Source organism: Danio aesculapii, chromosome 15 (genome assembly GCF_903798145.1).
Source record: "Danio aesculapii chromosome 15, fDanAes4.1, whole genome shotgun sequence".
NCBI classification, from domain to species: domain Eukaryota; kingdom Metazoa; phylum Chordata; class Actinopteri; order Cypriniformes; family Danionidae; genus Danio; species Danio aesculapii.
The window spans coordinates 36,263,310-36,275,468 of NC_079449.1; the positions used below are offsets into that span (position 1 = coordinate 36,263,310).

At 33.2% G+C, this 12,159-nt stretch overlaps 1 protein-coding gene across 2 annotated transcripts; it reads right to left on the bottom strand.

The window, feature by feature from the left end:
* Positions 1–1,024: 1,024 nt before the first annotated feature.
* Positions 1,025–10,916, bottom strand: LOC130241741 (uncharacterized). 2 transcript variants are annotated; one of them, XM_056473674.1, is made up of 15 exons: positions 10,856–10,916; positions 10,056–10,089; positions 9,259–9,484; positions 9,090–9,165; positions 8,714–8,985; positions 8,076–8,177; positions 7,513–7,595; positions 7,225–7,278; positions 6,936–7,141; positions 6,713–6,812; positions 6,206–6,353; positions 5,964–6,061; positions 3,206–3,350; positions 2,990–3,110; positions 1,025–2,047 (listed from the first exon to the last, which is right to left on the bottom strand). In XM_056473674.1, exons 1-15 carry the CDS (start codon positions 10,890–10,892, stop codon positions 1,743–1,745), a joined length of 2,007 nt encoding a protein of 668 aa, XP_056329649.1. In that variant the 5' UTR covers positions 10,893–10,916; the 3' UTR covers positions 1,025–1,742. The 2 variants fall into 2 exon arrangements, with proteins under 2 accessions (XP_056329649.1, XP_056329648.1); XM_056473673.1 differs by having other exon boundaries at positions 7,225–7,281.
* Positions 10,917–12,159: the final 1,243 nt, after the last annotated feature.

The window sequence follows — 12,159 nt, forward strand, 5'->3', positions numbered from 1 at the left end:
ATTATGTATAAACATATCCATCAGTAAAAAACCTTTGGAGTTTATATGAATTGAAGGTTTAATGTATGAAAGTGCAAAACAGAGTTTCCATGGGTCATGGAATTTTGGAAAAGTCATGTAATGGAATATCTGTTCCTATTAGATATTGAATGTTTTCAAGCCCATCAACAACCAGTCTCTGAAGTCAAATGCAATCACCAGACTACCTGCTAACTAGGGCAAACAAGCCAGGAAAATATAACTTAGTAGCTTTGTCTTCCAAATGTCTACTCCAAAGTCTGGATTTTAAAAAGATGACCTAAAAGCTAAAAGTAAAGTCTGTAATCTGTTATTGAGGTTTACAAGTAAGAGAGAGAGCACTTTACAGCCATGCAAACAGTAAAAAAATAAATAAATTGCATTTTCTAACGTTGTTCTCATAGTGGCAATTAAATCATTGCAAAGTTATGTTCCACCCAAAACCATTTTAATATTATGCAAAATACAACAGCAGCCTGTTATTACCAATCATTATACTAGGTCATGAAAAATATTATTTTTAGGAATTTGATTTTGTTTAGCTTAGAGTGGGAACTCTGTAATCAAAAACCATACTGTCATACTTTGTATGCTGATTGTTCTTATAATTAATATCTTAATGCCCTTCCCCACCCCCTATCCTCTCTTCCAATGCCAGATTTTGCAAGCTGAGGAGATGCTGTTCAACAATCAACACACAGCTCACTCTGACAGTGGAGTCATTGTCCCAGAAATACCTTGTCCCTTGTCACCGGCTGGGCTTGCTAGTCTACAGAATCAAGTGAACCCCACCACTGAGTCCTTATCCTTTGGTTATGACATATATTTGCAAACACGCGAATTTGCATTAAATTTAATGACATAAACATTTTTGGACATTGAAATGGCTACAAGTGCTGGTCTTTGTTATGTTCTGTGTATGCTGTTGATAGTTTATAGTAATATGTATGTAGTAAAAACTGTCAATGTTTGTGCTGCATGAAAAAAAAAAAGTCTTGCTTTCAGGTTAGTTTTAAGTGTAATTTATTAGGGAAATTATTGAAACTGATGAATTTTACATTGTGACGTAGACTTAAGACGTAGTTATCAATTACAAGTATCACAGTATGCTAACAGGAAGTTGTTTTCCATTAGAACTTTACTCCCACAAAAGGTGTGTCAATGTGTGGAAACAAATGTTTACCCAAAAACATTTAGGCTTAAATGCATTTAAACATGCATCAAATAAAAACTTAATGTCCCAAGTGCAGAAAAGATAAGGTTTAACCAGGAATCCATGAACTGATTTTCTACAGTAGACTACCGTTGTCAAAAGTAACCTTGGTATCAGTAATACAAATGTACAAAATATGATAATGCATCTTAAGTGCTGTTGAGTGGATTCTTGAACACTACTGATTGACCATCATGTTCATATGCTCATGTATAATGATCATTGCTTCACACTTTTTACCAAGCATTTGCACCAACACACGGAGACTGGAGCGTTTGAAATCCATGTCTGTCAGAATTTATCTGAGAAGAATCTGCTAAAAGATTAACTGATATGTGGCTTTCAAATGTTCTAGTGTCCGTGTATCAATCCAAATGTTTTATGAAGTGATGATCATTGTAGCCAATCATAGTTATATCTAGTGGGCATGTGAACATAATGGTCAATCAGCGGTGTTTAAAATGCTAGTCATTTTTTTTTTCATTAGTACTGATACTCAAGTCAGTACTATTTACACTCTGTCAAAGGCTGACCCATATTTAACAGCAGTTTGCAAGAGTGTTTTAAAAGATTCATAATCGGCCATGTGGGCTACAGGAAATGTTATGGTATTTGTGCAAGCACTGACAATTGGGTAGCACACACTGTGGTTAGGAGTATGTTGCAGACAACAATGATCAAACTTAATTGTAACTTTAAATTTCTGCCTTTCGGACACAAGTAGATGCCTGTGAGATTGGCCAGTGATCCACTGCATTATCTGAGATACAGACATGCCATCAGATTCCCCTGCAACATCATCTTCTGGTTGTGTGTCTTCAAAACAAATAAAGACATATATTTAGAATGAACTTTTTTTTTGTTTTACACTTTTAAAATGTGAACTTGTGTACCAGGGCCTGTTCTTACAACATGGATTACTTGGCTGGACTGTACAGATGACTATTTAACATAATCAAGGATTGTTAGGTTCTTTGAAGCTCATCCTCATAGAATTGGATTTACTCTGCCCAAAAGTTTTTCAACAATACAGAATTAAACTAATATTTTAAGTAAATGTGATACTTAAAGTCTCTTTTGGCCATGACTGTTTTCTTACAAGAATTTACTAATGAATTTGGCTCAATAAAACAAAAACTTGTTTTGCAATATGTAATTGACAGGTGTTTTTGCATAGCAGGGTAATTTCTACATACAGGTTTCTTGACAATAAAAAGTGTAAAGCCTGTACAAATAATAAGGATATGTGAAGAATCATTTAACAAATGTAAAAATTGTTGTTTATTTATAAAAAAATCTACATATTTTCTAGATCTTATTTAGATCTTCTAAATAAGAGTTTAGTGATTAAATCTTCTTGATAACCTAGTTTGTTTAAATATTTATTGACAACTAAAGTATGAATAATTTGCACATGCTTATTTCAGAGTGCATACCGCTGTATGTGTGTAAGAGCACTGTGGATTTAATTAAGAGCAGAGATCAATAGTGTTCACAACCCTTCCAATTAATAAGACCTTTCCATTCTATGGCCGGTTTCTTGACTTGTGCATCTTTTTAAAATAAGCACTTACCTAAGCCACATATCTATGTAATTATCAGAGAACAGTTATGTTTATAAACAATATGTCAATGCATTCTATGGCATATTTCAAAGATTCTGCACCTGCCAAATCATCTCAGATGTACTGAACAAGGCAAGAAGGACAGGCCTCTGGACTTCAATATAAGCAAATAAAATTTAATGGTTGTCCATACCTTCAAGTTCAAGTAAGAAATCTTGGAAGAATTCCAAGATTTTGGACTCATTTACTTGTTTAAGTGAACCAGTGGGGCTCATCTCTGGGGCTAGGTGGGATGAAATGTAATTGGCATCAACCTAAACAAAGTCAAAAATAGATTTTAATATCTGTCATTTAAGCCATACAAAAAAAAGCTAAGTGAATGAATGAACATCACATTATTTGTACATACTTTGTCATCATGACCTATAACAAACAGGTCATGACACTCATGTGGTTTGGCTTGGATGATTTTGATAAGATCATAAATCTGAAGGCCTTCACGGAGTTGTTGCAGCATTGGAATGCGTTTTGTGGTGATATGTAGAGCAAGTGCTCTGAAAGACAAAAAATATTATGTAATGTATCAACCTCACATGAGACAGATAATTATTTCTTACATATTACAAACACAATATCCTCTCTCTACAAGCAAACAAAGTGCTAAAGAAAAAGACCGTAAACTGCAACCCAACATCAAGGCAGAACTAAGCACAAATTATTGTGGCAACATAACGGGATCTTTTAACATCGATAAAATGTAGATTTTTGTATCTAGAGTACATTTACTTTACAACTCATGCTAATTTCAATGTAACCAATTCTGCTATATTATCTATGTAATATGTATCACATGTATCAAAATTAAATGATCAATAATTAGAACTATTTATAATTCATTTTAAATCTTTATATTAGAATCAAGTATGGGATTGACCTCTCCATGTCAATCATCTATCAACTAGACCACAGCTGCCAAACTCAGTTCCTGAAGGGTTGCAGCTCTGCAGTTTTGTTTTAACAGTAGTCAAGTCAATAGTTGAAGCTGAGATATTTATGTGTGTGTGAGATCTAGTTTTTAGTAATAGGTAATTAGTAATATTTTGATCTGAAACATTAATATTTAATACTTAATACACTGAAGTGGAAATGAAGTGCCCAGTCTAGTTTATATTATTTTGTAAATTAATTTCCACTTCAGTGAAATATATTAAACAAATACGATTTATGTAACCATTACAATAAGCATGTTTTACTATAGTTTTTAAAGCTAGGGTGCTGCCATCTTGGAATATCACTGTCTGAAGTCACAGTGTTGGTGTTGTTCCCTAAGCTAAACAGATACAGTGGAACTAATGGACTGAATACGGAGACTGAACAGCCTAATTTAAAACGCGTTCAACAGATCAGCATCAAGCATCAGATGTCTATCTAATATAAAAAAAAATATTTATTACATGTTTCCTTTTTAGTTACCGATCATTTGATGTGCTTTGGTTCACTCTCTGTATTATGCTGGCTGCTACCTACTTTCACTTTTTACTACTACAGCTGCTCACCTCTTCATGTTAAAACCAAACTAAGATCAACATAGTTTTTCACATTGCAGATTTTTACATCCTTTATAGATGTTGCTGGATCAAGTTGATCAACTTGTGCTTTAATCGTTGCATTAGTCTGGATGTAAATCCTTTCATCAGGCAGCACTGCAAAAGCGTGAGAGAGTGGACCAAAGCGCATCATACAAACATAAAAAAAAGAAAAATAGAAAACGTATTAATATTTTTGTATGTATTAGACACAACTTTGATGCTTGTATTAGCACCAGCTTTTTGATGCACTTCCTTCATGCATAGGGTTTTATTAAGCTTTACAGTCTCCATGTTCAGTCCATTATTTACACTGTATGTGTTAAGCTGAGGGAACGGTGTTGTTTCGACATATAACATATGCTGGATAAGTTCCGCTGTGGCAAACGCAGATTATTAAAGGAACTAAGCCTAAAAGAAAATGAATTGTAGAGTTATGAGATTGAGTCGAAAAAATCATATGTATCATTACAAATGCTAATTACATGTGATACAGGTAAAATTTATAGCCATAGAAGTGTGTTATCCCTGTAAAACAATCATATACGTTTTCACAGATTCCATTTGAAAATGTATAAAGTATCATTAGGACAGAAGATAAGGTTGTTCTCTGTCCATAATGCAAATAATCTGTTTTACCTCTTTACACCTGTCTACCCCAGATATATACATATGTATGTATATATGTATGCAGTAATAATTTTCAATATTATACAATAATGAAATAGTGTTTGATTATGAATATGGGATTTCTTTGTGTCTCCCGTTTTGCATTTATACCCACTCTCCCCAACTGTATTTTATTTTATTATTTTGTAAAATTATTATCTATTATCTGGTCTGACACCAATTTTAAACACATAAACAGTTAGACAAAAAAGTTTTTAGTTTTTCAGTGTTTTCAGTTTTTCAATCCTTTGTTTTCAACTTTTATAAAGACCACCAAACTTTATCCGTATGGTACAGTAACACATTTCTAACTTGAAATTATTATTTTCTGTCTAGAAAAACATAAAAACTTCCTGGGAGAATATCAATGTAATAAAAATTGTTATGCAACTACAAACTATGAATCTACCAGTATAGACAACAACAGAGACCGAATACATTTTTTTTCTTCCTTACAAGAATTTGGATAGGCTAAAGTCAAGACTACATTTAAGTTCTTCAATGAACCTGTTTTCCAAATCCCAGAATTTAAAACATCCTTTTACTGATCTATGCTGATCACTTGATTTCAGTGTCTGCACGTTCATGAGTGAACATGTTACTCCCTGGTCACAGTTTTCGATGGGTTAGAGAATTTGGCCCAACACTGGAACCAACCTCGTGACGACAGACACATTGATAAGATGGCGTCGCCCTTGCACTAAAAGCTATAGTAAAACATGCCCTTTTCTTCTAAATGGTTACATTAATCAGGTTTGTTTAATATATTTTCATTAAAGTGGAAACCAATGTACAAAATAATGTAAACTTTACTGAGTGCTTCACTTCCACTTTAATATTTGGATTTTAACATCAAATCATATTGTAATAAAAAATGTAATAAAAGTTTACGTATTCGTAGTTATAACATACCTTAATATGCTTTCCTTATGCTCAGTGTTGACTGGTCCAGTGTAGCCACAGTCCAAGATTTCTTTTGTGTAAGTGGTCAGGTCAGATGCGTCTTCAATCTAAATCAATTTGAAGCAAAATTTTACCTGTATTCAATATTAATAATAAGCATGGTTCAATTTTAGCAGAAATTTGCAATAATTGATAATATGATTAATTTTTCCAGCAAACGTATCAAATGAAATTCTGTCGACAAGACCTACCATTTTAATTAGTGGTGATATCTCTGTGTCATGTACTCCATCCCGTCTGATGTTACCAGTTGCAAGGTATTCATAACACCATTCTTGCATAAACCGTGGGGCTGGTCCTCCTTGGGCAATGCTCACAGCAAATATTTCACCTGCAACTCTAGTTCAAATATAAATATATATATATATATATATATATATATATATATATATATATATATATATATATATATATATATATATATATATATATATATATGCGTGTTAGCAATAATTGATGAATGGGCATTAAATTACAAGAAATAGTTCACACCAGAGTACTTATATAAATGATTCATCAATAATTATTCCATATACAGATGACATTTGTTTGTAGTGCTTCACTTCAAATACACATTTATCAACACAAAAATTACTGCTAAAATTAAAATCCAGCCATTATTTACCAAGAGTTAAATTATTGAAAATGAATTTTGTAAATATGAAGTGAAGCTTTAATCCAAAAGGTAAGACACTTACTTGAACAGCTCATTATCAAGATCATTGAGGGAGTACTTGGGCATTTTTCCATTCTTTGAATCACCTTCAAAGAGACGTTTTTCAATACCGGCAACAATTGCTAAATATGTGAGAGGAAAAGGGAAGTTTTAGGCAACAAAGTGACAGAACAGCTTGTGTATATAAATATATAGGGGTTGGGTTGAAAACAATTTTAGGGTATATTTAAAAGCATACTACACACTGGTAAGAAACTCTTTCCTCAGTGCCCCTGTGTCAACTCCGGGTTCTCCCAGGAAGCTAATTTTCAAGGGATTGACAGGGCTTCCTGTTTTTTGCCGTTTCCACATCTTTAGACCTCTCTCAACCATGTTGTCTCGTGACACGCATAATTCAAATGTTTTTGTGGCATATATCTGTGCTGCTGCATATTGAATTACGTCCTCCTCACTGTAATAAAAAAAAAACATTTACAACCTCTGTAGTGTATTGTTTTGACAAGACAATAATTAGATTACCGCTTACTAGCTTACCATGAGATGTTATCAAAACCAAAGGACGGTTGCTCCTCTCTCACTTCATGTGGACTGCTTTTAATCAAATAAAGAAATTGTGTTTAAATAAAATGGAAAGTTTTTATTTAACCTCCTGCCATTCTAAACCCATTAAAATACACAAGTAGTTTAATGATTTGTTATGAGGACTGTTATCAATATTACATTAAAATTGAGAAAGGATAGGTAACATAGTTCCGATCTAATCTTTTTGTTATATAGAAAACATTGTTTTTAAGCTTTAAAGTGAGTAACTACAAGTATTACCTTTCTCCACAAAAGCTGGCATGCACTTCTAGTTCTGAAACAAGAAATGTGTCTCTGCAAATTGGGCACTGGGCCTCAAGTGCCTAAATATATATATACAAAAAAAGTATGCTGGAGTGATTTTTTTTTATAAAAAAAGTAATTACTAACTGTGACCATGGAACACAAAGCCAGTCTTATATTGCACAGGCATGTTTGGCAAAAGCTAAACAATTAATGACTTTCTGATTTTTGTCAAAAATCATTATAATTTAAAATAAGGATTGTTTCATTATGCTATTTAGTAAATTTCCTACTGTAAATACATTAGCAATCAAGTTTTGATTAGTACTGTGCATTGCTAAAAACTCCATTTGAATTACTTTAAAAGTGATGCAACCTCTGATTCCATATATTCTAATAGTTGTATCTCAGCCAAATATCATCCCATCCTAACAAACCACGGAAAACTTTATTCAGATTTCAGATGATGTTAAAATGCCAGTTTGCAAAAATTACACTTTTAACTGATTTTGTGGTCAAAGGTCACAAATGAATGTGTAGTTTTAGCATGTGCAGTGTACCTCCTGAGCGTATGGTTTAACATTGGATGATGTTGCATCATTAGAAGGTGCAATATTTTGCCTTGAAGACGTTGTCTCCTCTATCAACACCAAATCATCTTCCTGTGAACAAAATAATAATAATTGTCTCATGCAATTCTGGGCTGAGAATTCTAAGATTGTGATTTATATATAAATTTTTATATATATACTGTGATATGAATACAACTTCACCAAATGACTTAATATCTCTATTTACAAAATGTATGACATTAGATTGATTGGGATGATTCTACAGTGGGAATGCATCTCCATAAAGTCTAATAAACAACCTAAATACAAATCAAGAAAAAGATACAACTAAAGCGTTTTATCGTTTTCGAGTCAGTAATAGTAATCAAGTACAGTAATTGAATGTTAAAAATAAAAATGAATCATTGTTAAAGTCACAAATGGTAAATTTCTTATGCCTAAATGCTTTTAAAATCATTATATAATGACAGGCATGAAAAACACCCACAAATGATAAATTAAAATACAAACTCATCATTGCATATATCCTGCAATGTGACTACTGCAAATGATCACATTGTGATACTGATGCTGAAATATATATTGTGCAGCCCTAATTTATTTTTATATTTTAATTTGAACTTTACCTCATTTTCAGAAGTTTCCAAGTTGTCACACTGTTCAGCATGCAAAGCCAATGTCTGAAGAGGCATCAAAGTATTGCATTTTTTACAATGAGCCTTTGGCATTCTTGCAAATTCAGGTGCATCTGGTGGCAGTGGCATCAAATCAAGCTCATCTTGAAGTGGTACGATGTAGAGTAAATTTTTTCCTCCACCTGAGGCATTTTTGATTAGTGATCCTGTATACCCCTCTGAATCCAACGGTACAGCAGACAGTCTCCTTCGTCCATTTCCACCTACATTGTTGGGTGATACAACAAAAGAAACAGGATGACAAAAGTTTTGTGGTCTCTAAATCTTAAGTTATTTTTCAGAATGTGAACACTTAATGAAACCAGACCTGCCGCTTTGAAAATTAGCCATCTGTCTTCCAAATCATTCATTTTTGGATAGGTTTCCCGTAACAAATTTGACAACTACAATAATAAAAGCTTCAAGTAAACAAACTGTTTAACAACTAATACAACAAATATTGCTTTTTTTGAATGTGTTTGCTTAAGACTCCTCACCTCTGGATGTGTTGAATCTGAAGTTAAGGACAGGGTCCTCTTCCCTAAACCTGCTTGCATTAACTCCAGCTCTTCCGACAGGGATGGGGTTGTTTCTGATTTAGATCCCAGCAAAGAAACAGAGAAAGCAAATCTCTTCTGTGCCTTTGCTGGGATTACAGGCTTGTGACTTTTAGCAAGCTGTCGTTTATATTTGCCAGCATTTTTAAAAAAACCAGGAAAGGATCTGGAAATGACAGAACAGGTAAAACTATGAATACTTTTTGTAAGAATCAGACAATACAATCATTCTGTGCTTAACATATGAACAGGTTCAAGTCTGTTTTCCATTGTCATGACTAAACAGCAAATATGTAACTACAAAAAATTATATATATATATATATATATATATATATATATATATATATATATATACACACATATACATATATATATATATATATATATATATATATATATATATATATATATATATATATATATATAATTATTTTTTTTTTGAATATTCAACACCTGAACTGGCCCTTTAAAATATGCTTGCTGTTCTACCTAGCCATTTCATGCTCCACTGTGGGCCTTTCTGACTGCTGGGGTTGGATCTGAGTCTGGCCCTGTCTTGAGTTTTCATCTGGTATAACTCTTGCCACCAAGGACATAAAATGCTGTGCAGCTTCCGTAATGGCACGTTGGTCATACTAGGGGGAAAAGGTTTTGATGCAAAGCACTACTATCACAATACTGATCAAATTACAAAATTATCATCTGATTACTTTGTAGGAATAAGGTAATAATTACCGGTTGCTGCGATCTGCCTGCTTGGTTTTCCATTCTGTAAGAATGGAAAGAAATTGAGATTGACAATTTATATTCCTTTAAATAGACACAACAGGGGCGGACTGGTCAAAGGGTGGGACGGACCCAATAGTCTACCTGGCCTGCCACTGTGAATCTGGCTTTCACAAAAGTATTTTTTGCTAATTTTAAAAAGGAAATCATATTAGCAGTTAATGAATATCAAAGTAACGTTACAACATTGTTCACAGTCAATTACATAGTGCTAACATTGTTTTGAAGTTAACGTTATCCTTGCATGCTATTTCAGACTCGATATTAAACTTAGCGTGGTAAACAATATATGGGCCGTTAAAGGAACGAATGTACGAATATCAAACCTATTTTACCTCAATCTCTCCCGATCAAAAATACTGTCCCAGGTAGAGATCTGCACGGGAATGCAGACCTCTAGTACCAGGCCGCCCCTGCGGCACCATATTAACGTTAGCTTTCACAAATGTTTATTTACTGTGAGGTCCGGCTTCACTAAAACCAGTGATTTTAAAGCTGTCATCTATAGACATAAGCAAAGCCTGTTTTTACAGTGACGGTACATTAATGTATATTTTCCAAAATAACATACAGCGGCCTTCCGTTGCCTATTGCAGCTGTGCACTACTGAAGGCCGACAGCAAATGTAAGTTAATCGAGATTATTCATCTATATTACGAAGTACTCCGAGCTAATAGTAGCAGTCGTTATGTTATCCGATGGAACATGTGGATAATAATATACAAGTTATACAGTTTTTGTTAACTTACCTCGAAGTAGGCCTGTTGCTCGCCATCGCTCGCTCATCTAACTGTTAGAAGTCCAATCGCGCGAAAATGTAGTGGGCGTGGCCAGTGGCCTGTGACGTCAATCCAGTTTGACCAATAGAAAAAGGCCTCTCATCCCAGAGGGAAGATACCGCCCCCTGCGCTGAAGAGTTCAAAACTTTTCAACTCGCAAGCAAAAATTTAAGATCCGCAAAAAAATCTGACCCAACAGAAAGCAAAATGAATAAAAACCCTACTGGTAACTGAATAAAATGGCAATAGTTTTATTTTTTGCAATGCAGATTTTTTTTTAACCAATGACATTTTTTAATTAAATGTTTTTTTTTCTTTTAATCTTTTATTTTTTAATTACAATGTACTTAGTTTTGGTCTAATACTAAATATGTTTGTTTGAATAATAAAGACACAAAAATTACTCTAGCATACAGTGGTTCAAAACCTTTCAACATGCAAGCAAAACCTTTCAATTCGCAAGCAAAGATTCTAGATGTGCAATAAATGACAGCAGAACAGAGAGCAAAATTAATGAGTGTGCAATGAAAATTGTGCTTACTGCATAGTTTATTTTTTGCGATGCAAAACATTTTATTATCACTGACATATTTTTTTTGAATGAAATGTTTTTTTATTTGCAATCTTTTATTTTTTAATTACTATGTGCTTAATTTTTCCTTAAAAGTAAATATTTTTGATTAAATAATAAAGAAACAAATCTAGCTCCATAATTTACTTGTGTATATACATATATGCAAGTGATTTCATATGTGAGTGCGCATGAATTTTTCACTGTAAAAGGAAGGTATTTCAGTATAAAAGGAAGTTATCTCAGTTCATAAAAAAGAGGTCATTTCAGAGTAAAAGTCACAGCCAAAACGAAATATATCATTATTTATAATTATAAGCATGTATCAGGTAATTTCAATTAGCTGTGTTGTAGTGAAATCTATCCTATCTTCAAGCTTATGAAATATAAATAATGTGATTAATTGAGGTATTAGGTCTTTTGATTATTGAAAACATGACTGCTCCAGCAAAATGTTTATTAAAAATCCTAAAATAAATGAAAGCAGTAGGTTTAATCAATACATGGTCACATATGAAGTATATAATATTATTTATTATTAGAATAAATACATTGTTGTCTAATATGATTTTCTGTATGGTGTCGCAATCCTTAATGGGTTATTTTGGGTCCACACTTCAGTCCAGAAGGTGGCAGGAATGCACATTGTTGGTTTGCCAGCTGCCATTAATCAGAAAATAAGACGAAGTAAGCTATTTTGCCA